The sequence below is a fragment of the Falco naumanni genome, chromosome 19 (genome assembly GCF_017639655.2).
Source record: "Falco naumanni isolate bFalNau1 chromosome 19, bFalNau1.pat, whole genome shotgun sequence".
In the NCBI taxonomy this organism is placed as follows: domain Eukaryota; kingdom Metazoa; phylum Chordata; class Aves; order Falconiformes; family Falconidae; genus Falco; species Falco naumanni.
Window position 1 is genome coordinate 417554 of NC_054072.1, and position 24286 is coordinate 441839.

The 24286-nt window shown below is 56.5% G+C and overlaps 3 protein-coding genes and 1 long non-coding RNA gene across 6 annotated transcripts; 1 reads left to right on the top strand and 3 right to left on the bottom strand.

Moving 5' to 3' along the window:
- Positions 1–270: 270 nt before the first annotated feature.
- LOC121099373 lies at positions 271–3029 on the bottom strand. Of its 2 annotated transcripts, XR_005831455.1 has the most exons (3): positions 2836–2958; positions 2074–2526; positions 271–1554 (listed from the first exon to the last, which is right to left on the bottom strand). It is a non-coding gene; the product is annotated as an uncharacterized LOC121099373 (long non-coding RNA). The 2 variants fall into 2 exon arrangements; XR_005831454.1 differs by lacking the exon at positions 271–1554 and having other exon boundaries at positions 2133–2526; positions 2836–3029.
- Positions 3030–3167: 138 nt separating this feature from the next.
- Positions 3168–7771, top strand: LOC121099361 (protein rtoA-like). Of its 2 annotated transcripts, XM_040618217.1 has the most exons (5): positions 3169–3372; positions 3829–4490; positions 4545–5379; positions 6070–6153; positions 7127–7771. In XM_040618217.1, exons 1-3 carry the CDS (start codon positions 3315–3317, stop codon positions 5103–5105), a joined length of 1281 nt encoding a protein of 426 aa, XP_040474151.1. In that variant the 5' UTR covers positions 3169–3314; the 3' UTR covers positions 5106–5379; positions 6070–6153; positions 7127–7771. The 2 variants fall into 2 exon arrangements, with proteins under 2 accessions (XP_040474150.1, XP_040474151.1); XM_040618216.1 differs by having other exon boundaries at positions 3168–3372; positions 3829–5379.
- A 4769-nt stretch (positions 7772–12540) lies between these two features.
- On the bottom strand, positions 12541–15731 carry LOC121099367 (caspase-3-like). Its single transcript, XM_040618226.1, has 4 exons — positions 15333–15731; positions 15027–15199; positions 13016–13157; positions 12541–12927 (listed from the first exon to the last, which is right to left on the bottom strand). Exons 1-4 carry the CDS (start codon positions 15532–15534, stop codon positions 12680–12682), a joined length of 765 nt encoding a protein of 254 aa, XP_040474160.1. The 5' UTR covers positions 15535–15731; the 3' UTR covers positions 12541–12679.
- A 685-nt stretch (positions 15732–16416) lies between these two features.
- On the bottom strand, positions 16417–24181 carry RETSAT (retinol saturase). Its single transcript, XM_040618205.1, is given in 12 exon segments — positions 16417–17742; positions 18226–18385; positions 18716–18882; positions 19166–19275; positions 19451–19589; positions 20275–20394; positions 20493–20690; positions 21316–21517; positions 22155–22396; positions 23076–23258; positions 23975–24029; positions 24031–24181. Coding segments are annotated over 12 exon segments (1836 nt in total). The 5' UTR covers positions 24145–24181; the 3' UTR covers positions 16417–17596.
- Positions 24182–24286: the final 105 nt, after the last annotated feature.

The following is a 24286-nucleotide window of genomic DNA, read 5'->3' on the forward strand; positions in this document are numbered from 1 at the left end:
TAATTAGGGGCTCCACCACAAACCCTGCGAGCAGCAGCAAATGAAACGAAGGTTTCCTCAAACCTGCTTTTCCGCGAGGGGCCGGGGGGGGGGCACACCAGATGTCCCGTTTCCCTGCTCCGCTGGGGTAAGGCTGGCGCTCCGCAGACTCCAGGCTCCTGCCAAAGCAGCTGGTGCAGTGGCAGTGGCTACACTTAATACATTTTAATTAGCATCATTAAATTCTTCCATTTGCTAATTGTTTCTCCTTTTGATCCTTTATCCTGACCAGATTAGCCCTCAGGGGAAAGGGACAGGATGGGGGACGCAGACACTTCTGACAAGGTGAGGACTTTATTATCTCCAAGCGCCGGGTTGTCACCAGACCTGGGGAGACTACGCTAAAACACCCCGCTTGATGGTTGATTAAAGGCCAGATTTGTGTGTCCAGCCTGTTCTTGTCCATCATGGCTCTTGTCAGAAAGGGTCATCCCCAAAAAGTAACATCCCACAAGGATTTATGAGAAGAGACAGTAGCAGCCTAGAAAACCAATCAAAACCTCGCTTAAGTTTGAATGTAAAGGAGTTGTTTTTCAGGCAATAAAGGACCAGCAGCTGCTATCATGTTGGGAAGCAGCTGGGTGGGACTGAAAGAGAATTTCCTCCTCCTGCTTTGCAGCAGACAGAGAAAATAATTCTCAGTCCTTCCTTTCCTCCTACCAGTCTGCAACCGCGTAATCACACTGAAGCCAGAATGAACTTCCTTGTTGTCCATGTTGATGGCAGTTTCCCGTTCCTTGGGCTGCATAGAGAGGGTGCAGCCTGCACGGAGGTTAGGTGAGGTCGCTGGTCCTGTTTATCACATTTTAGCCAAGAAAACTGTTGAAGGAAAACGAGCCTGGTGTGAGCCACCAGGCACTGAGCTGATGTCAGCCTCATACTCGGTATTTCGGGCAGAATTCTGTTCCCAGATGCATTGTTGTAAATCCAGAGGAACTTGGCCTCCGTTCAGTCACTCTTGACTTCCAGGGGTGTGAGTGAAAGCCGAACTGGCTGGGCATGAGAAATAGCCTCGTTTGTCTGTTTTAAATCTCAACAAAAGCATTGGGCCAACTGTTCTGTCTCCTTAGAAAGACAGGCATGGGCAGAACCGAGCTGCTAGGATTATTGGAATGTATTGAATTGAATAGAGGATTGGGAAAAAAAAAAAAACCAAGAAAAATCAACCACATAATCCATCATGCTCTGAGGCCGAGTCAGGATTATTCCCCAAAGTATTATCGCTGTGCGGGACTCATTGGGTTTGCATGTTGAATGATGTTGTGATATTTTTCTGTGTTTTAGTGTTAAATGGACTGACTGGAGCAGTTAACGAATTCGTGATGTTATTGCAATTCCTTCTGGAGACATGTGAGACTTCACTGCTCATCTTTCAGCACCCCGCACTGCAGGATGCCACGTTACAGATGAGACAGCTCTGGAGACACCAAGCAATAGTGGGAAGCATGCATGGTCTGGAGCAGTTAAGCACCAAGCAAGTTCATCCTGGGTGGAGGTGAAGGCAAATCCATTGATCTAAAAGGAAAGAAGTGAAATGACGGGGAAGGCAGATTGGGATTGTTAGTAATAAGCCAAATTACAGAGACCTGATGGCATAATTCACGTGTCTGGAAAGCTGCTATCAAAAGCCTAGCTGGTTTGGGAAGGACAGGCAGGGAAAAAGCTGGAGATAAAACTTTTTGAAGAGTGATGTACCCCCATGTTGACATCCCAAAACAGAGGGAGACAGACCTGTGCAAGGTCACTGGGTAGCAGTAATGAACACGAGAAAGACCCTGGAAGAACATTTGGAGCTCTTTGTTTTACTGGGATCTTTACTGGAAAAGGAATACAGGAGGAGGCAAACCCTCTGGGAAGGGCTTGGACAGTGGGTGGGGACAACTTTTGGACACAACAGATGATGTATGGCTGGAAGACAGTGACAGGTGACATCAGCCACAGCTCAAGAGCACCCAGTGCCACAGCTGCCTTGACTTGCTGCAGCAGGGTCACACTTCATGGACCTGAGGACACCAAAGCAATTGAGGAGCTCACCTACAGGCTCCAGACCCCTGCAGGTGCCCAGACTGTGGTAGGAGGATGGTAGATGGATCTGGGGATCTTTCCACATTTTTATTTCATCTGCATCAAGCACAGGTTGGTTTATATTCCAGGCAGCACAGCAGGAGGCTGGAGATGGGTAGGATTACCAGTAAGACATGATGAAATCCTTGTGTGAGTTCTGCTGACCAAGCTGGAGGATTGCCCCCGGTTTTGGGCAGTATCCTTCGAGGTGTGGAGTGTCTGGAAGAAAGCCCAGAAGAGAGCAAGGACACAACCTACAGGAAAAGATGGACATTCCATGCAGAGAAGGGAGACCTAACAGCCTTCAGTAGATAAATTATCTACAGAGGAAAGAAGTAAATAGCGCTCGGTGCCTGCAGAGAGCCAAAAGCTGAACTTCTGCCGCTGGTGGAAAGCGCTGTAGCTGCACAGGACGTGTCTTGCCTGGCCAAAAAGAAAAAGAAAAAGAAAAGGTTATCGGGGCTGCTGGACTGGACACGCTGTCCCGATGCGGCCGCTGTCCTCGGCAGCACTTTCGGGAAGCGATCCTGAGCCAACGGAAGGGAAACGACCCCGAGTCCTCAGCGGCTGCCCCCGCCACGGCCTGCGTGCGGGCTCGGGGCACCGGCCAGGCGGGCCGAGCGCGGCGGTGCACGGCCCAGCCCCCGGAGCGCCCCGCTTCGGGCCGCTGCCCCCCAGGCCCACCCTCGCTCCGCAGGGCCTGGAAGCAGCCCCAGACCGGGCAGGTTTTACCTCCGAACGCGGCTCGGACCGCCGGTCCGGGGCGGCCTCGCTGAGGGAGCGGCGCCCGCGGGTGCGGGCACTGGGGCGCTGGGAGCAAGCCGGGGGCGGACCCGGCGCCGATAAGCCCCGCCCCTAATTTGCATAACCAGGCTGCGTCTAACCGCTCGGCGTCCTAGGCCCCGCCCCGAATCCCTGCAGACCCCGCCCCCTCACAACAAACCCTGCCCCTCGGTAGGCCCCGCCCCCGTTCGCCCCAAGCCTCGCCCCTTCCCTCAAGGCCCGCCCACTCCTCAAGCCTTGCCCCTTCCCCTCAGCCCTGCCCCTTCCTGCGTCTCACACGCACCCGCCTCTGCGCGGCCGTTCCCGCTCCCGCGTGCCACCTACCAGCTCTCGCGAGATCTCTTCCCGGAAATAGAGCACCTGTCTTACCGGAAGCGGAAGTGTGCGGGCCGGTGGGTGGCTGTGAGGGCCGTTACGCGTGGGCCGACATGCTGCTGCGGCTGCTGCTGCTGCTCTTGGTGTTCTGCGCCGCCGCCCAGGCTGAGGGTGAGGGGCCGGCCCTGGGGTGCCCGGGGCGGGGGAGGGCAGTAAGAGGGGCTTGTGGCCGTGGGGTGCCCGGGGCGGGCGGGCTGGGCGGAACCGGTGGGCAGGGCCGCGGCGGGGGGGCCCAGATTGGGTTGCGGAGGGGGAGCGGCGGGCTGGGTGCTCGGCGGTGCCGGAGTAGCGAAGGCAGGGCAGCAGGCTCGGGCTGGGGTGGGTCTGACACGGGCGCTTGGTTTGCGGGGCTCTTCTGCCGTTGGGCCCCACTTGCGTGTGGTGTGGGTCCCGCGGAGGGGCTGGGGGGTCCCTCGGGGACTCCCTGCCGCTGGGTTGGTTCCCCCTTTGGTTCCCCGTCTCCCCTGCAGGGGCGTTTCCTTCTGCTTTTGGCAGCTGTGGGCCTGCGCTGGCTGGGGAGCTGTTTCCGACAGCCAGGCGGGCTGACCTCTGTGTGTTTGCTGACAGCTGAGGGGCAGAAACCAGAGCAAAGAGGGTCCAACAGAGCTTCAGCAGGCACTGTGGGATTCCTCCATCTGCACACACGGAGCAGCGGGGCCGTCACAGCAGATGAGCACCAGGTTACATCCGAAAAGAATGAAGGGGAGCACCCTGAATCAGATCCAAGCAAGGAGGACACCAACGTGGACACAGATAACAAAGAGGCAACAAATACGGGCCAGAGGAATGCGAATGATGAAGAGGTGGTGAATAAGGACCAGAAGGGCACAGATGCACCTGACCCTGGTAGTGCCGGGGAGAAGCAAGAAGACCAGAATGGCAGCAGCGAAGGCAACGAGTCAAGTAAACAAACCAAAGAGAGCAGCAGCACTGACAATCAGCCCAGCAGCCCGAGTGGTGGCAGCACCGGTAATGAGAACAGCCACACCAATAGCCAGGGCAGTGACAACAAGGACCAGGACAATAAGGACCAGAGCAACAACCAGGACAGTACCAACAACAACCAGACCAACAAACAGGACGGCAGCACTGAGAACCAGGGCAGCAGTGGTCAGAACCAGGGCAGCAATGGTCAGAACGCGGGCAACCAGCAGGAGAGCAGTGACAAGGACCAGGGCAACAAGAAGGATGGCAATGGCGCGAACCCGGGCCAGAGTGGGGCGGGCAACGGTGCAAACCCGGGCCAGAGCGGGGCGGGCAATGGCGGGAACCAGGGCCAGAATGGGGCGGGCAACAGCGCGAACCCAGGTCAGAGTGGGACGAGCAACAGCGTGGGCAACGGCGGGAACCAGGGCCAGAGTGGGACGGGCAACGGCGGGAACCAGGGCCAGAGTGGGACGGGCAACGGCGGGAACCAGGGCCAGAGTGGGACGGGCAACGGCGGGAACCAGGGCCAGAGTGGGACGGGCAACGGCGGGAACCAGGGCCAGAGTGGGACGGGCAACGGCGGGAACCAGGGCCAGAGTGGGACGGGCAACGGCGGGAACCAGGGCCAGAGTGGGACGAGCAACGGCGGGAACCAGGGCCAGAGTGGGACGGGCAACGGCGTGAGCAATGGCGGGAACCAGGGCCAGAGTGGGACGGGCAACGGCGCGAACCCAGGTCAGAGTGGGACGGGCAACGGCGGGAACCAGGGCCAGAGTGGGACGGGCAACGGCGGGAACCAGGGCCAGAGTGGGGACGGGCAACGGCGGGAACCAGGGCCAGAGTGGGACGGGCAACGGCGGGAACCAGGGCCAGAGTGGGACGGGCAACGGCGGGAACCAGGGCAACAACCAGGGTAATGAAGTGGACTCACAGGGAGATAAAACCGAATCACAACAATCAACTTCCTCCACTGCTGATGGTGATGCCGCTTCAGACAATGAAGAAAGCCCCAGAGAGGAAGAGGATGAGGCTAAAGATGGTGGTGATGCCTCCTCTGTTAATACGGAGAGTGAAAAGAGCGTCCCTGCTTCCCCCAGGGGCCAGTCGGAGAGCAGCCACTTCTTCGCCTACCTGGTGACCACAGCTATTATCGTTGCTGCCTTATACGTCGCGTATCACAACAAACGTAAGGTGAGTGGCTGCACTCCTCGTCCTGGCTCCCGGCGTTGCCCCTGCGGTTTAGGATCTTCCCTTCTGCTCACTGCTGCAGACCGGGGCCATTCCCCTCGCGCTGACTCTTGTGTCTCACCAGTACCTCCCGCTTGCTGCATGGTGTGGGTTTGGTTAATATTTATTTGAGCCTTGGTCTGAGCAGCTTTGGGAGGGGCAGAGAGGGTGTTGTAACTAGGAAAGGGGTCGGATCTCTGCAGAAATTGGGTGGCCTCAGCCCTGGTGGTTATTTTCAGCTGAGAAGGTGAAAAAGAAAATCTGTGTGAAGTTACCCTGAGTTTTCTGTTGCAGATTGCATAAGACTCATCCTTAAATAATCTTGCATGGGGGGACGCAGCTCCAATGACGTAACTGTCTTTTGCTGGGGTTTCTTTTTCCTCCTGTAAAGCTGTTTCTGAGGTAGGAGAAAGAAAACAAATTCTTACGGCTTTCTGCATGTTAGGAAGACCTCATTATGGCCTGCTTTCGATCTTAGCTGGGTTTCAGTGTTGACATTTGTTTCAAGTGCCTTTTAAGAGGAAATACAGTCACTAGAAGGAGGTAGGTGAAGCTGGTCTTTGGCCCCTTAGAAAGCACCAGTGTTTGAAGTGAGAAAAAGTTGACTTGGCAGCTGCCGTCCTGCTCACCTTGTCCCTGCTTCTCTCTCCAAAGATCATCGCTTTTGCTCTGGAAGGAAAAAGATCGAAAAGTGGTCGACGGCCCAAATCTGGCGATTATCAGAGACTGGATCAAAAGGTAAGATCTCCCCAAAATGGGTGCTGCCTCACCCCAGGAGTTCGGCAGGCTGGGAGAAGGGGCTGCAGTGCCTTGTGTGTACCATATAATGCAATATATTGGTCTTTCGCATGAGAAAAGGTCAGAAAACCTTGACTTGGTTGGTGTTGGAAACCAGATTTTTTGTTTGTTTGTTAGTTTTTTAGCAAAACCCCTGCTCTTGGTCTAGGAACAGGGTTTTGCCAGAAAATGGGAGCAATAATACTAAGAAATTATGGTGGAGCCAACACAGGGCAGAAGTTTGAGAGTCTTGAGTTCAGGTGTGCTGAAGAATAGTTTGCCACTGACTCAAACGACTTTTTCAGAGAAGTTTTTAGCAGGAGAAGGGTAGGATTTGGGGAGAAGTCCCTTCCTTTTTCCCCTTAACTTTTTTCACCTGTTGTCTTTGAAGTCAGAAGTGTCTGTAAGTATTTTCTGTCATGGGAAGAGGAGGAGATGAGGGGAGAAAATAAAACATCACCCAGAGCTGAAACTCAGCCTTTCCGGAAGGCTGTCAGCACTGGGGGGACTGTGACAATGGCCATTTTCAAACGCCATTGGGGATTTTGCCTACAGAACTCGAGGCAGCGTCGTCCGGCTCAGTTTTGGCTTCGCAGAGGCACTGTGTGCTGTTGGGAGTGCAAGCTCAGTTCTCTCCCTTCCCAAATTGCAGCCATGCCTGGCTGGGGAAGCTGTCTGAGTGCCACAGAGACAATTTGCCTGCTTGAGCTTCCCTATTAAGTCTCACCAATATTTCGGGAATTTGTTTCCCTTGCCAGGAATTCCCTGACTTGTCCCTAAGGCATGGTAAAGCAGCCAGCCAATTAGAAAGCACTTGATTTTATTTGAAAGCTCATCAGAGACACTTAGCCTGTTCAAACTCCGGTGCTTTGTCAGAGCAGAAGAGCAATGCTGAGCTTTCAAATTGTTTAAACCTTTCTTTTTGCCTTTCCAGATATAGATTCTTCCTCGGATGTTCAGCGGAATAATGACAGCCAGCGATGAAAATGCAGGAACACTGGGACGCCCCCCGACTCCCCTGCTGTAGCACTCTGAGTTCTGGCTGTGTGCCGTGTTCAGGTTTCAGACAACAGGAAAAAGGGGAAACGCTTTTAGTTTTGCACCTGCACCTTGGTAATGTTAAACTTCTCACTTCCTCAAAATGCGTTTCTCCTTTCTCAACTGCCTGAAGATGAACTGGTTTTCTGCTTGGGTATCTGGCTTCTAGCCTGTGACCCAGGAAAAGCTGGTACCCAGCACCTGACAGAACTTTTGTGTCCAAATGAAATGGAATTTGCCACCTACTGTACTGACGTCCCCTCTTGGGGGGGGGGAGGGGGGGAAATTAATATATATATATATCCGCCTGCAAAATGAGCCATCTGACTCTTCCCCTTCCAGAGTCATAGAGCTGCCTTTGTAACCAGCACAGTCTTGCTTGAGACACAGACATTCCCCTCTTCTGTCCATTGTGTTTGGATGCTAAAGTTTGGAGCGTGACTGATTGCACTAGTTTGGAAATGATCTGCCAAGGACTCTGATTTGATTTGATTTTTTTTCCTCTGTCTGTGATGAAGAGAATGTTAGAGTTTAACATTTAGTTTCACTCTTTTGTGCACATCTTTGGAAATGCTGGAGCAGCCTTTAGCCCTTGGGTTGTAGCTTAAACTTCCTCACCCGCATCCCATGCTCTGCGTGGGTCTTTTCCCTCGTGGTTCCTAGAGTTCAGACGTTTGCACTAAAGGTGACAGCGCAGTTTGCCGTGAAGGAGGGCAGGGTAGGCTTAGAAAGCTTCGTGCCAAATTGCCGCGGTGTAGTTGTAGCAGACTTCACCTTGGAAGGTTGCTTTCCTCCCCCTTGTAAAATGCAGTTATGTGGTAATGTGAAATGTGTGGTAACCCCGAAGCGCTAGGGATGAATGAAACTTGCAGTCATTCACACCTCTTCCTCAAAAACGTGGTATTGAGGCTCTGGAGTGTTCAGCAAGCCTCCGTAAGTCGTAGAGCTCTCTGTGGCAGAGCGCTTGGTGTTGGCTTTGGCTGGAGAAGTGCTGCTTTCTTGCCTGGTCGAGAGGTGACGTGGCTGCTTGTCCCCTGGGTTGCGCAAGCCTTGGCAGTGCCGCTCCTGCCGAGCGCCTCTCACCTTGGGAAACTGTTGTAGCCTGCGGTGCAGGCACCATCCTTTCTGCCTGTGAGTCACCATGGGTTGTCTGCTCCCTGAGGTCACCTCCTGAGCAGGTGACTGATGTGTGGAAGGGCTTATTGTACTGCCAGCGTGGCCTTTCCTGCTCTTCTGCAGCTCTGCCTGCCCCAGCTTTGAGAAGTTTTGTGTAGCTGAATGGTGTAACCAGCTGCTTGTCGCTGAGCGCTTAAGCTATGGCCTGGGGCACGCGCTGGTTATGCTTAAGGCTGCAAAATGTGTCGATTGTGAGTTTTTTATTTTTGTAGTTCTACTCCGAAGATGTTTGTTTGAGACAGGACATTTCTGGAGAGGACATGAAGTGCCTGCCCGATGTGCTTTTGTTTTTTCCAGTATGGGCAGAAAAATATTGGTATGAGGCATCTAGAGCTCTTCACGTGGGTACCCGTCTACGCCCAAAGCTCCTGCCAGCCGTACGTGAGTCACCCTCTCCGTGCACTTGCTGACTGGCTGCACAGGAAGAATCCTGGCCGGGTTAACTTCCCTCCAGCTGGCCACAAAAGCAACTCGTGGGATGAGGCCAGTCTTTTTCCGGCCTTCCTGAGGTTGTGAACAATTGGTAGTCTGCCCTGTGGTTGCTAAAGATAGTCACATTTGACAAGGGCAAAGACGCTTCCTTGTCTGGACGTGAAAGCTGTAGCTGTATTGGTGGGGTTTAAGAGGTGAGAAGGGGCTTGACCCTCTCCTAAAAGAAAAATCTTTTTTTTTTCTTTTTTTTTTTTCTTTCTTCTTTTTTTCTGCCTGTTAGCAAGCACAAAGAGCAGGAGAAAGTCCCTCTTTTGCTTTAAATAGCTTTCCAGGTTTCCGTAGTGAACTTTTCTGATGCTGAAAGTACTTGCAGAAGCTATTCTGGAGAACGAGAGTGTGAGGTGGAGGGAAGAGAAAGGAAAACAAGTCTGGGAACGTAACCCTTGGGGGAAATGTGCCTTCTGAAAAGGGTGGGAACTCCTGCAACAAGACTCCACTGTTCCAGAGATCCCGTAGGATAAGTCTAAGGCTCACTGTTGTGTGGCTGATTTATGGACAGGATGCGGGGTGGGAGATGGTGGCTTTTGTTTAATGACAGCGGGGAAAAAACCCTCGTATTCCAACATGTGAGGTACCATGTGCTTCTGAGCTGCGCATTCCTGGATTTTTAAGACTGTGTGCGCTGTTTTCTGGCTTTGTCCTATTTTTTTTAATTGAAAAATAATCTACAAAGGGTTTTTTTTCACCATCTGCTTGCTTTTCTGTCCCATGAGCTTTTTCAAATGCCTTTCGGTCCTCTGTTGTTCCAATTTGTGTTGGGAATCCCACCCCCGTTACCAGCAGTTCGCCATTAACAGCAAGCCAAAGCGAGTGAGGTCTGTGGAGAGCAGGACCATAGTACCTCAAACATCTCGATGGTCGGATGGGACTGAGCACGAGCTCATTCCTCAGGTTAATGAGGACATGCGTCACGTCGCTGTTGGTTCGCTCGGTGCCCAGCGTGGCTCCAGCACAACAGAAATGCCCCGTGCCCGGGAAGTGCAGGGTTGGGGGACACGCAGAGCTCGCAGCAGGCTAAACTGGGGGGACCCCTCCTTAAATCTCCCCGCCCCTGCAGTTACCAAGGGCAGTGTGTTTCTGGCAGCAGTTGCTGTAATTGTCTGAGCTGCGTGAAACCTCTGGGAATGATTCCCGGTTTGTTGACTTTTATGGTATTTAAATTTATGCAGTGTGTTTCAAACGGGTCAAAGGTGCACGTAACCTTTTCCCTTTGGACACACTGTGTTTTTTGAACAGACGGTATCTGTCGGTATGTCAATTTTTTGCCAGATGTTACTACTTTTAGGCCAGCTGCCTCACCAGTTTGAATCAGCAAATGATTTGTTTTCTGCTGCAGTGAAATGCAACTTGCTTTGAAGGATCAGAATTTTTATATTTCTTTGTACTATTTTTTTCCTGTGTGGTGAAATCAATAAATTAATTTAAAAAAAAGCATTGGGTTTTCACCTCTCTTGGGGTTGGGTTTTTTTTTTTTGGTGGGTTCTTTGCATGGTCTCCTTTGAAACCTGGCAACAATGGTGCAGGGTAGTTCCTCTTTGTGCAGAAAGGAAAAAAAGTGGCTATAACAAAAGTAATGCTCTTTGAAATGAATGGTTTGTGTTCCAAGCTTTTCATGCTTGATTTGCACATGCAAACTCAGCCCTCGAGTGACCAACTAACCTTGCAGCCGGAAGGAGCCAAGACAGGTTTCAGCTGAGAGCGAGTCTGAAAAGTTTCCAGTCTGCCTCCCAACCCCAGACAGTCCCTCCTACACCTGGTAGCGAGGACCTGACCTTAAAATGGAATTTGAACTGCCTTTCTAAGGGCTCGGCTGCGGGTCTCCCCCTGCAGGGAGGCTCAGAGGAGGATGAGGAGGATGCAGCCCTGATCCCAGCACTGCCTGGCTCCTCTGAGCAGCAGAGACTGGAAAAAGCGCCTGGAGTTCTGCTCCTGCTCCCCCAGGGATGCTGCTCCCCGATCGGCCGTGGCAAGGGGAAGGCAAGGTGCCATGGTCAGCGGCAGATCTACCAAGGGCACTTCTGGGTAGCGTTTACTGCTGCTTCCTGTAGTAAATGGAAGAAACTTTCTCCTTTCCCCCACTTCTTCCCTAAAAGGAGAAAATCCACCGTCCTGCACTCTCCTCCAGCTTGGCCGGCCACCAGCTGCCTGGCAGTCAGTGCAGGGGATGGGCTAGGAAAAAGGGACGAGCACTTGTTTTCCTGTTGACAGGGTTGCTGAGAACTTAGGGGAGGAAAAAAGGGGTGGAAATGGCGGATTAAAATGAAAACCCTCCATCCGCCTGCACATGGGGTTGTCAGATGGAGTGCTCATCCAAGTATTCCTATGAGGAGACCAAAGCTCTGCTCTGCTGTGGGTCTGGAGAAACAAGAATTACTGAGTTGTGCTCTGGGAGCTCTTTGAACCCCTTACCTGCATCCACCCTGACCTGAGAGTGCCGTAAAAGTCTCTAAACTAATTTATTCCTACAGGTAGAGTGAATGGAGTGGGGAAGGAAGAACCTGCAGGTCCCTTAAGAGAGAAGCAGTGGCACGGGCTGCCCATCACACGTGCCAGGACACGGTGAGTGCCGAGCGTGGGTTGGGCCGGGGTAGCTGCACCACGCACCTACCTGTAAGTTGAAGTCCAGGAGTTGAAAAAGTGCCAAATGAAACCAAAATTATCTACCACCTGGGTTGGGCTCTGCTTAGTGGAGCTGAATTGCTCAGGGCTGCGCTGAGAAATACCTGTATGGGCAGGGTTTATCTGGGAGGCCCCTGGGGCAGAGGTGGCACAGGCTTAATGCATGAGCACAGGGCGAAACTCGGCATGCCTTGGTGGGGGTCTTCGCCCCTGCAGCCCCTCCCTGCTCCTGTGGCTGTATGAGGACTGGTCCCCCATCTCGTGGCCCGGGGATGTCTGTGCGTTCAGCACAGGAGCCTGTGCAGGTTTTTATATTAATGTGGCTTTTGTGCTTTTTCTTGGTACCAAAATGCCAACAGGGGATGAGGAACCTGGGCAAATACGTCAGGTCCGTGAATTGTCCTGGCCCATCCATCCCACCCACTCGCATCTGACTGGAGCTTTTCCCCTCTCCCCTTGCTCACCGGAGAAGGAAGCTTGCAGAGACCCAGTGATCCTTTGTGAACTTGGAGAGCTATCTGGAGCAAATCTTGCCAGATCCACTCCCTGACCTCTGCTCCAGGTCCCCAGTTAACCCACCAACCTGCAAGTCCTGGTGACCACCTATATTTATTTTTTCTTTAAAGCTTAAACAGCCTCATGAACGAACAGCTGGAACATGAGGTGATCTTACAGCAGGGCAGCAATATTTTCATTATGGGTAGGGCACCAGCCAAGTAAACACATCAGCTTTGTCTCTGTAAAACAGAAGTCCATGGCCTGTGAAGGTTTGTTTAGATTATTAAAAAAAAAAAAAAAAAAAAAACCAACAAAATGGTTGAGATTGCATTTGCAAGGTGGGAGCTCTTTTGTGTAAGAAAATCGGGGTGGGAAGCAGTTTTACGTCCCCTCCGGAGCCGTGGGGGTCACAGCGTGCTGCTGTAGGGCGCTGGGTATCGCTGCACAGTCGTGTGCAGAAGGTCCTGCAGCAGGATTTGCCCCAGTGGCACTTGGCTTGACAAAAACCTCCCCCCAGGGAGCTCTGGCACATCCCAGGCTGAGCCATTCCCTTTGCAGAGGGGATTTCTGTTGGTTTTCTTGTAACTCGTCCTTTTTTCTCCATGCATGACAGGGGACTTGGCAGCTCTTTGCCCCACGGGCTTTTCTGCAGAGCCAGCAGTTCTCAGACACCGTCTGCCTCCTCTGCGATGGGTGCTGAGAAGGGGAAGACCTCCTGCAGCAGGTTGGTGATGAAGCAGGGCATCTCCTTGCACCCCTGGTAGGTGCCCCTGGCCTGGCAGCAAAACGCCACCTCCCAGTTGATGCGGGTCATGAGGCGGTTGAGGGCCAGGTGACGTTCCTCTCCCTCCAGGACCTTGAGCAGGGCCTGCAGGAACATGGACCCGAAGGCGTTGACGAAGGCCACGTACCCTGCGGGGTGTAAAGGAAGGAGAGCGGCGTTGGCTGTGCCGTGGCCCTGCGACAGGCCGGCGTCGGCTTGTCAGGGGCTCTCCCTTACCTGGGCTGCACGCGAACATCACAGCGGTTTGGGGAGGGATGGAGACGCAGGCTGAGAAGCAATCTGGCCTGCTCTGCGGCGCAGGGTTCCCGCTGTCACACTCCACTACCACCCCGCGGTCAAACTCTGTTCCCCGGCAAGCCTGTGGGCAAGAACGGCTGCTGGGAGCTTCCCCCTGCTCTGCTCTCTCTTTTGCCGGCCGGCAAGCCGAAAGCTCCTGGGCTCTTTAGGGGGCTCCCTGGGGACCTATAGCCCCCCCCCAAGTCAAGCCTGCAAGCCACCCCATGGTGCAGAGCCCCTCCCAGCTCCTGTTCCCCAAGTCCTACAGCCCCACATCGTTCCTCTCCCATCTCCGTTCTCTTCCCTTCTCATCCGGCGCCGCTCAGCATTGCCGAGCCTCTCTTGCGACAGGCCTGGAGATGGGGCTCCCTCCCCTCTTCCCTGCCGATTTCTTACGAGGCTGGTTCCCCTTCTCTTTGCGTTTTCCCCTCCCCTCCGCGGTAAATGCGATGCTGCACATGGAACCCAGAAATACGCCTGGAAACCCAAGTCCACTGGGAAAGTGCCGGCAGAGACGCCACTGGGAGCGCGGCCCATGGGCAGCGCAGGTCGTGCACGGTCCCGTGCTCTGCGTGATGGTTTGCTCGGTCTTGCCCAGATGGAGCGTGGGGCTCGTGCTGGGGAGGTGCTGGAGAGGCACTGGCACTGCTGAGGCTGCTCTGGGGGCACGTTTCACCCCTGCCTGGAGCCACCTCTGCTGTGACACGTTGGCTGGGACCAGACCAAAGGCAGCAACGGACACGTCCCAGCATCAGGGGAGAGGGGAGCCTGCCGTCCCCTCTCCCTGTGGAAATTCCCCGCCAAATGCCAGCGGTGAATCCTTGCTCAGGATGTGGCCTGCAGGGATGCGAGCAGAGGGGCTGCGACACCCCGGCTCGGAACAGCCCGGAGGGGCAGGCAGAGGCCACCGGGCGCCGCGGGGACCTGAGCCGTGGTGATACCCAGGGGAAGCAGCCCTTCTCTCCCAGCCTGGGCTTGGGCACCCTCAGCCCTGCGGTGTTTGCTCTACAAGGAGAGCACCCACCAGCTCGAGCGCAAGCTTTGTCCACCAGTCGAGGTGTCCAGACCAGTCTCTGGGATTTCTGGCTTGTCCTGGGGGTGTCCCCGGCTGTCACTGCTTCCTGAAGAGCAGCCAAGCCCTTTACCAGCAGGAAACAAATGCCACAATCGATTTAGACTTGCTTTCAGGTGAAAAGCTATCTGTATACTTGCATAACGTTTGCCGAGCGCACGCTCTCTGCTGGTGTCCGTCCAGTTCCTGAATTATTTGTTTGTTCAGTGATCTAATCCTCCCTGTCGGAGCAGTTCACGCGTACTTCCAGGGCTCCTGGCCAGCAAGGGCATGCTCGCGTCCCCTCTGCTTCGCTGCTTGGGAACCAGCCCTGGGCTTTATTTCTTTTCCCTACTACATCACCAGTTGCCATCTGGGCTTCTCCCACCCAGCCCTACCCCAGGGGTTTGCTGTGCCCCGATGTTCACGGTGATGGGACCTGAGGGCAGCTTTTCACAAGTCATCTATATCCTGGTGGTGTGCAGGAGGAATATTTGATCCCAGCAATGTCACTATCATGGCAAACAACTTGGTTTCAGCCCGTGTAGTCCAGAGGGTGCAAACCACTGGGGGAAACACTCCTGTCCAGAGACACTGGGAAAAAACCGAGGCTGGTTCCTGAAGAAGGGACATGTGGATGGGTGGTGGCAGGCTGGGAGAGGACTGTTCACAGTGAGCCACAAGGCTTCCAAACCAGTGAAAGCAGGACAAAAGAAGGTTGGAGGGTTCTGGTGGGAAGCTGAGCAGCCAAGAAAGGACCAAGCTCCCACATGGATGTACCGAAATCGATTGGGAACAGATTTATCCTGGCAGCAGCCTTAAGCCTCGTGCTTGTGCCAGTCTAATTCTGCATGAACTTAGCAAAAAGGGGATCAAGTTATCATCCAGGGGCTGTGTTACCTGGATAAAGAAGATTTTGGGTATTTTGGTGAGCACCGGGCACCTCTCTGAGGATAAAGTCTGGAAAACCTGGGTCAGCTTAACTGGTTCCATGTCACAGCCGAATATGACCCCCTCCTCTCCGTGGCTGGAGATGATGCTCACAAAGTACTCTCCATGTTCGCAGCAGCGCTCTGCAACGACACGGCCACGCTGATGCCTTTGTGCCTCAGCTCAGCGTGTCCTGGAGGATACTTGGACCAGGAGGTAGGGAATGGGAGATAGCTGGGCTTGGAGGGGGTTAGGGTCTGGCAGGGGGACGCATACCTTGCTGGTAAAGGTCGTTTATCTCCTTGGCTGTCTTGTTGTGCACCAGTTTCACCTTGTAGTTGAGCCGTGAGAGTATCCTAGAAAGCTTCTCCGCTTCTCTCTTGGCTCCTTTCCGGGTCCCAAGCACCACATCATGGTCACTGCTGCAGAAATTGCTGTTGACGATGATGAGAGCCCGGCTTTGCCTTGGGTGGGACATACTGGGATGTCCCCTCGGAGGGGTAAGTGGTCTCCAAACCCCGCACCGTGCAGGCAGGGAGCTCTGGCTTGTCTAGTAGTGAGCCCTGATGCTCCTTCAGGAAGTCCAGGAGAGCATATCCTGCTCTGCCGGCTGACTCAGCACCAACGTGGCCAATTGTCAAGGGCAAGGCAGGAGCGGTGCCCTGTTATCTGCCGAGGGAGCGAGATGGCACCCGGCCATGAGCCGTGGGGTGGGACAGGGACAGGGCTCGTCCCTGGCTTTGGTGGGCACCGCTGGCTGCCAGAGGGCAGGGCTGGCACCATCCAGCCCAGGGCTTACGGTGCTGTGTGAGGAGGGGGGGAAAGGATTGTGTGAGGAGGGGGGGAAAGGATTGCTTTCTCCGAGGGGATGGTGGTGGCGTTGGAGAGGGATGGGGGGTGGAAATGCCTGCTTGGCAGGCGACACCAAGCAGCCAGGCAGTCCCTCCCTGCCTTTCTCAGCCTGCCTTTGTTTCCCCAAAAGCCCGGCAATCCCTGCTCCCCATCGCTGACCGCGGGGAGAACAGCCCCATCCAGCCTCCCCGCGAGCTCCCAGCCGGGCTTCCCGGGCAGTGCTGCTTGTGCCTCCCCTGCCTGCTCCCGGGGAGCAGGAGCCACTTGCCAGCCGGTTTTATTCATTGGGTTACCCCTTTGTGGCATTTCTGTGGTTATTCCTCCCCAAAACAGTCTTGTGCTGGTGCAGGATACGTCCCCAGCAACATGCTCACAAGGACGGGTCTCAGCTACTTCCCTGCACTCCTTCCCTTCCTCAGCTTGCCAACCTGGTGTCGAAAATCTGCCCGCGGGAGCCACCCGAACCCCCGCCCTGCTGATCCCACATCACAAGGTGCAAATCACAAGATGGTTATTATTATTTTATTTATTTCTGATCTCACGTGCTTCCTTTCCCCTTTGGAGAGGACTTTGATCGTGTTCCCAAGCTTTTCCCAGCAGACTTGTTTTGATTGCAGAAGGAGCGGGTGTTTGCAGCATCGCCCGCCTCTGGGCGATGCTGGGGGTAGAGCAGCACCGAAACGCCATTGGTGCCGCGGGGCTGGGGGCTGCATCGCCATCCTGCTGCTGTGCTGCAGCAAGGCATGACGCGGAAAGCGCCACAGGGCAAGCGAGTGCTCTGTTAAAGAGCTTTAAAATTAAAGGGCTTAAATCCCTTCGTGCCTGGCCTTGGCACGTCAGAAGGACCTGCTTGCTCCACTGCCCGGTGGAGGCAGGAGCCGGCTCCTTCCCAAAGGACCGTGTCTGTGAGCCTCCGCCAGGCGCCTTCGTTAAAACAGCGATGGGGCTTAGGCTGGCCTGATCTCCCCTCGCTGAAATGCAGCCAGTGCCCGTCCAGCGGCTGGCAGGGCTTTGCCGAACCCGCCCGGTGCTGCCTGGGCAAGCCGGGGCGCAGCAACGTCACGGGGTGGTGCTGCTGCCTCTGCCACCCTGGTGCTGCCACGTCCCGCAGGAGCTTCAGCAGTCCTGGGGCGCTTGTCAGCCCCGTGAAGCTTTATCAGCCCGACTTGGCGTGAAAGCTGCCACCTGGAAGGGGGAAAGCATCCCCGGTGGGGGCTCGCTCCTGATGGGTCTGGGGTTGCCACTGGAGGCTGATGCTCTTCCAGTGGTTCATGCGGCTCTCAGACACTGGTGGGGCTGAAGCAGCCGTGGGTGTTGCTGGTGGAAGCTGGTGGGTCTTGCCTTCTGGTGCAGCCCGTCTTTTTGGGTTGCCTTGCCTTCCCTCCTGGCCACTGCTGCACATGGCAGCTCTGGGAGACCCTCCCCCCTATGCTGGGAGAAGGGGGTTTGCCCCCCGGCGGGTGGTCAGGGCTGGCTTTTACTCGCTGGTGGTGGATGCAGGGGGGGGGGGGAGGTGAACTCCAGGTGGGCGAGTGCGAGGCAAGCTGGCTGGAAACGGGAACAGCATCTTCCTGGGCTGGAATCCTTTGGCTTTGTGTTAGAGAAGGATGTGCTGTGGGTGATCAACAGCTGAAAATAAGGTGCTTGGGGGGGGAAACAGAGGTCCTGGCCGGTGGGACGAACAGGCATTAGTCCTCCTTCTTGCTGTTGGTGGCCTGCGTGCGCTTTTTCAGGCGTGCCAGGTCAACGTACAGGTTGCGCTTGAGGATGGCGCTGGCACAGATGAGGGCTCCTTGCAGGGCTCCCACGAAGCCGCCCAGGCACAAATCCTGCCCTGGAGAAGACAGCAGGAGGCAGTGATGGCCGTGGTCTCCCGCGAGCAGCTGATGCTCTCCATCCCCAAGTGACCATCAGTGCTGTTTTGGGCACCCTCGTCCCCAGCCACCATCCACCTTCCAGCTGCCCCCACGCCACCCCTGGGGCTTGGTTTGAACGCACAGACCCCTCCCTATTTGACACCTTCCTTCTCCCCAGCAGGGAAAAGGCCTCACCCTGCTCTAAATACCCAGCTAAATAATCAGCGTTGGCTGGAGAGACGGTGGCCGGCGGCTGGAGGAGGCACAGCCCTTTCCTCCTCCCGCTGGAACCGTGCAAGTCCACTTGGACGTGCTCCAGTGGCCCTCGCGTCACCCCATGGCACAGCAGCGGTTTGTCCCCTTATTTCATTGCAGGACTGAAGGTTTCCTCCCCCCATATCCTGCTGCCCCAGTGGTGGCCTGGTGTGAGGACGTGGTGTCTGGCCTGGTGGCCGTGGTACCTGTCAGGTAGAGGTTGGGGACGGCCGTCTGCGCCCTGATGGCGGCGATGGCCTCAGCCTGCAGGCGGGCGATGCTGTGTTCAGAGCCGTAGAATTCCCCCTTGGGGCTGGCGATGTAGTGCTGGTTGGTGAGGGGCGTCCCACCGGCGATGTACTCGATCTGCAGGGGACAACGCGGTCTGGAGGGGCTCAGCATGACGGTGCGGGGCATCTCGTGCTCCAGAAAGCTTTTTGTGGGGTAGGGGCTGGGAGGGGTTTCCTTGCAGCCCCTTGCGTGGTGGTTCTGGCCAGGTTTGGCCCCAGGGTGGTCTAGGGGACCATCATCCCCACCGGGGACCATGCGTGGTCAGGAGGCAGCGGGGATGGGCTGGCGCCATGCTGCCCAGCTGGACCTGATGTCCAGACCCAGCTCCGACAACTGCAGGATGGGGCTGGGTGGAGACAACCCCAGAGAGGAGCTGGAGGAACCGTGAACCCCGGGACTCCTCACCCTGTCCTCGACGCGAGGGTAGAGCTTGAAGACAGTCTGCATGATGGCATCCACAAAGGTCTTCTTCAGATCCTCGTAATCATCGCCCCGCTTATTGACCTGCTTGTCCTTCCACTCCTCGAACCACTCGTATTTGGCGAAGGTCACAATGGCCAGCGTGGATTTACCTGCAGCAGGACAGGGCTGGGGCCGCTGTCCCTCTGCCAGCCCTTATGCCACCGCGTCGCTGCCACAAACCCAGCCCTCCCCAGGCAAACACCTGGCACATCCCCAGGTCCTTGTGATCCGAAATCCTTCGGCCCATCAGCCTGACGACCACTTTCCACGAGCAACCCGCCCAGCAGCTTTAGCCGCAGCTGTTTTAGGAGAAACCCCTCGCTCGCAGTCACCGAACCCCAGCAAGAAGAGCTTTGGAGCCACTCGTGTTTGCGGCTGGGCTCCAGCCTTTACCTGGGTGCCTCATCTCCCAGGTGGGGTCCTTGGCTGATGGGCAGGTGACGAACAGGAGAGGGATGTTCTTGGCAGCTTCTTCTCTGGAAGAAGCCAAGTAGCGATTCATTCTGTGGAGAGATGCGAGGGTCTGAGGTGGGTTTCAGTGCAAACTTGCCCCCGAATGCTCCTTAGGGCCAAATCCCCACGCAGCCCGGATCTGCCAAGAGCGCTTTTCGAGTCACCACCCAGGAATTTCATGTCCTTACGCTTAATAAAGCGTGTCTAAGGCGAAGCCAAACCTACATTTCATCCAGGTCGTTTCCTGGGTACATGTAGTAGTTGGTGGGCTCCAGCCCCAGCTCATCCCTCGAGCCGTTAAGACCCACGAAGACGGTGAAGCCCCCTTCGCCGTGTGTCACCATACGAAGCTGGGACTGGATCTCTGCGATATGGAGGGAAGAAGGGTAAAATCAGTATTTTCTGGGAGCCTCAGCTACAGAGAAGCGGTTCCTCCTAGGAGCAGCCTCACTTGTATCTGCGTTGCTCCCATGTTGACTTATAAAACCGATTGATCTGGAAAGACCTTGTGTGTGCTCAAGGGGTGGGACGGCAGCTCTAAGGCAGGCAGGGAACGCTTCAGTGCTTTGGCTCGAGCTTTTCCTGGGTTTAGTGACTTTCTTGGATTTAAATCTCTACTCTGCAGACACTGAAGTTAGACCAGGACCATGTTGTTGCCTGGAAAGCTCCCTCCCACCCGTGCCCCCCTCCCCCCCACCCGGGCCCCCCTCCCCCCCACCCGTGCCCCTTCCAAAGCAGCAGGAAGATTTTGTGGCAGCGCCAAACCCAACTTTAAGCGGATATTTCACCAACTTTGACAGGTTTGGGGGCACTACACTGTGGGTTTTAGGGAAACCAAGCAGCAAGCCCAGGCTTTCCTAACTCTGGCCAGTTTTGGTAAATTAATTTAGGCTTGATTAAAAGCCCTGCAAGGAAACGTATGGCCAGGGATGGCATTTCGAATGCTGCGACATAAAACCGATAAGAAATAATTATAAAGCTGCTTTCGGAGGTGGCTCGGAGGGGGATTAAGGCTGTAACCCCAATGAAACCCAGCACTGTGGTTTTACCAGGCAAAGCCTGCGCCTCTGCTGGCAGGAGCCGTTCGTAGGTGTTGAAGATCCCGGCATCCGAGATGATAACGGGAGCGAAGATGTTCACCAGATCTTGGCCCTTCTTGACGCTGACGCCTGGATGGGAAGGGCGAGGAGGGGAGGGATGGCTCTGGTTGAACGCAGCGCCACGGCAGGGAGCAGCCACGTGTGCCGCGTCCCGTGCCGGCACTCACCGCAGGCTTTGCCCTGGGAGTCCAGCAGGATCCTCTGCACCGGCGCCTTTCCCAGCACGTTGCCTCCAGCTTTCCGGATAACGGCAATGGTGTGGAAGGCGATTTCCCCGGCCCCCCCTTTGGGGTACCACGCGCCATTGAGGAAGTGGTTCACCAGGATGCTGTGCATGGAGAAGCTGGCCTTGGAGGGGAGCACACCTGCAAAAAGGGGCAGCGCGAGACAAGTTTGTGCCAAATCGTGGTTTTGTGGCTTATCCTAATGTTTCTTAGGATGAGGAACGCCCCATCCTCGGCTGGATGTGATGGACGTGAGGAAGGACGGATCCGGGTGAGAAACGATGGTTCATGGGTACCTGGAGGAGCAAGGGGGGTGGGTGGCCTCGTGGCTCTTTTGCAACTCAGGCTGCACCCACCGAACTGGCCGAGTCACTGAGGGCCACGGGCAAACCCCCGGGGAAGGTGGGAGGAGGGGAAGGGGAAGGGTGAAAGGGTTGTGGCGAGGCCAGGGTGGTGGGTGTCAGCATGAGGTTAAGAGTGGGTGGATGTTCCCTTGCGTAAGAGGAGTGACGCAGCCACGCCGTGAAACCAAAGGATGCAGAGGGAAAGAGATGAAGGTGAGCAACGGGAACGTGGGGACAACCAGCTGCTGGCTTGGGGACAAGGATGGTGGCAGAGCATCCATGCACTCAGCACCCCTCACCCACACACGGCAACAGCCATCACCCTTACAAAAGCAAAGAAAAAAGGGGTTTCTTGCATATTTCTTTTTTCTAAAGGGTTTAAATTCACCCCCATGGTGCCCTGGAGCCTCCTGGCCACCTACCGTAGGTGGGGAAGATGTAGCTGAAGACAGCCCTGAGCTCACGGTTGGCGGTGAGACCATCCACCACGTCCCTCACGCTGCGGGACGCCAGCTGGCAGAAGGGGCTGAGCCACGGCAGCAGCCCCGAGCGGCACAGCAGCGCGGCCAGCATCCATGGAACCATCTTCAAGGCACCCAGCAGCACAGTGCCTCGGCTGACGCTCTGCGGGAGAGGAGGCTGGTGCTGAGCATCCGCCGCTGGGGGGGCTGCGGGCAGCCCCAGGGTGGGCTCCAAAGATGCTCAGAAGCAGCTTTTCCCCTTAAATCCACTGCTGGGCTGGTGGGGAGGCAGCAGCATCTCTGAAGCGCTGCAGCCCAGGGAGCAGCGGGCACAGACAGTGCTCGCTCCCCCAAAAAGCTCCCCTGCGGTCGAGGTATCAGAGCATAATTAGTGTTAATTCAGCACTATTTTGATAAGGATTGCAATCACCCTACTGGCTGGGAGGTCCCGGAGCATCATCCCACAGCACCCAGGGGGGTTGTCGGGGCCCATGGGGGTCCCAGCACATCCCGTGGGGCCACGAGCATCCTTGGGGAGCAGGGTTAAAGCTCCAGGTGTGATGCTGGGGGGTTGAGGCAGAAAAAGGAGATTTTTTTAATGTGTTTCCCAGAACTTTTGGGGCCGAGTGGGGGTGGGTTGTGCAACGCTGTTATTCTCTGCAATTGCCCAATATCTGGGTGTTGGGTGTTGGGGGGGGCGGGAGTGGAATTTTCCTTCTTTGCATGACCCCGCAGAGAGGGACCGGAGCCAAAAAAATCTCCCCATCCCACCCCCATAGCGAAGCCAAAACCCCCTCTACCTTCACCAGCCGCTGGAACTCATCGATAGCGGCCGCCTCCCCAGGAAACTGCTCCTTCAAGCCTTTGAAATATTCCTCCTTCCCTGCGTAGATGCGGTATGTCCTGCCACCGCTGGGCTCCCCCAGAACCACGGCGTCGTAGAGGGCTGGCAGCGGAGCCCACTCCAGCTGCCCCTCCGTCAGCTGCTCCACCAGGAAGCGGACAGTGGAGCCCTCCTCCATCTGCCCCACGTAGTGGATACCTAGAAGACATATTTTTCGTTTGTTTGGGGTTTTTTTTTCCCATTTTTTTCTACCTCATCACACTCCTGGGAGGCACAGGACTCTTTTATTCCTCCAGCCCCACCCCAGTGGCTCTGTACAGAAGGGAGAGGGAAAAGCTGGGAAACACCCGCTCCCGCTTTAGGTCAAAGGGAAAACCGAGCACCCACTGTCATGTTTTTAAGCAGCTTTTATAAATTCTGTTACATGCTGATAATTTTCCTTTCTAAATTGTTGTAAATAATTAATCCTGTGTGGTTCGAGGGCTGGATGGGGCTGGACTTTGTCTTGCTGGAAGGCGTTTGCCAGGTGGGATGTGCCCTGAGGTGATGGCCCCGCATGGGGAATTCTGTGGGGGGAATTCTGCGGGGGCTGAGCTGGGCGTGGGGAAGGGTCCCAGGTGCCGGTTAGAGCCGGGGGGGGGGTGTGTGTGTGACCAGCCGCACCCCACCCTCCAGCGGGAGGGTTTTGGGATGAGGGAGGGCGCGCGCTCCCACATCGCTCGTGTGGATAAAAGCACTTGTGTAACCCAGGGTGGGTGCTGGGGGCACCCAGCCTGGGTCCCCATGAGTGTCCCTCACCCACCCTGCAGCTGAGCCACCCCACCCCCACCTTGAGCCAGGGGTGAATGTGGGACCCCAAATGCCGCAGGGGACGTACCGGTGTCAAACTCGAAGCCCTTCTCGCTGAAGGTGTGGCAGCAGCCCCCCAGCTTGCCGTGCTGCTCCAGCACCAGCACCCGCTTGCCCACTTTCGCCAGCAGCGCGGCAGCTGCCAGGCCCCCGATGCCGCTGCCCACCACGATGGCATCGAGCCCCTCGGGGACTTTATCTGCTGAGAAAACTGGGGGGGGGGGGTGTGTGTGTGTGCAGCATCCTCAGCGGTGGGATGTGGCACCCCCCTGCAGGTGTGTGTGGTACCCGGCAGGTGACCCCCAAAACTTCGCCGGGGGGATGTTGTGCTGGAGGGGTGATGCCACCTCACTGGGTGATGCCACCTGGGGGTACATGTCACTTTGGGGGGGTCATGCTGCCCCAGTGGGTGATACTGGCAGGGGGGCGTGATGGCACCCTGAGGGGCAATGCTGGCTGGGGGAGGCAGTGGTAGCACCCTGGGGGGCAATGCCAGCCTGGGGAGTGATGCTGGCCGGGTGGGCAGCGATGGCACCCTGAGGAGTGATGAAACCCTGGGGGATGATGCCGGCTCGGGGGTGGTGAGGGCACCCTGGGAGGCGACACCAGCCGGGGGAGTGGCGGCACCCTGTGGGGGTCATGTCACCCCGGGACTAATGCTATATGAGGGCAAGGGGGGGGTGACAGCACCCCAGGGGGCAATGCCATCCTGGGGGGGGTGATGTCACCCCGGGGGGTGATGCTGGCCGGGGGCGATGCCGGCCGGGGGGGTGCGGGCACCCGGGGGTCTTGAGGGCATCCAAGGGGCGATGGCAGCCAGGGGGGTGAGGGCACCCCGGGGGGGGCTTGAGGGCATCCGGGGGGGTGAGGGCACCCGAGGGGCGATGCCGGTCCCCGGTCCCGCGGGGGGCGCGCACAGCCCCGTACCTGGCTTGAGCACGGTCCTGCGCGCAGCCTTGTCGGTGACGAGCGGGGCGGGGGGGGCGGCGGGTGTCGGCGGCGAAGGGGCTGGGGCCGCTGCCCGCGCCCCACAGGAACAGCCCGAGCAGCAGCAGCAGCAGCAGGAGAGCGAGGAAGAGCAGCGCGTACGGCCACATGCTGCCCGCGTCTGGCGCCGCGGCCAGCGGCAGCCCCGCCCCCCGGGCAGCCCCGCCCCCGGGCAGCTCCGCCCCCTGGGCAGCTCCGCCCCCTCGAACAGCCCCGCCCTGGGCCCGCCTCTCCGGCCCGGCCCCTGCCCCG

Coding starts and splice junctions, on each gene's coding strand:
- LOC121099361 (XM_040618216.1), top strand. CDS start 3,315: ATGCTGCTGCGGCTGCTGCTGCTGCTCTTGGTGTTCTGCGCCGCCGCC. Junction 3,373..3,828: donor CGCCGCCGCCCAGGCTGAGG/GTGAGGGGCCGG, acceptor GTTTGCTGACAG/CTGAGGGGCAGAAACCAGAG.
- LOC121099367 (XM_040618226.1), bottom strand. CDS start 15,534: ATGTCCCACCCAAGGCAAAGCCGGGCTCTCATCATCGTCAACAGCAAT. Junction 13,158..15,026: donor CCAAAATCTTCTTTATCCAG/GTAACACAGCCC, acceptor TCTTGCCCACAG/GCTTGCCGGGGAACAGAGTT. Junction 12,928..13,015: donor GATGTTCGCGTGCAGCCCAG/GTAAGGGAGAGC, acceptor TACACCCCGCAG/GGTACGTGGCCTTCGTCAAC.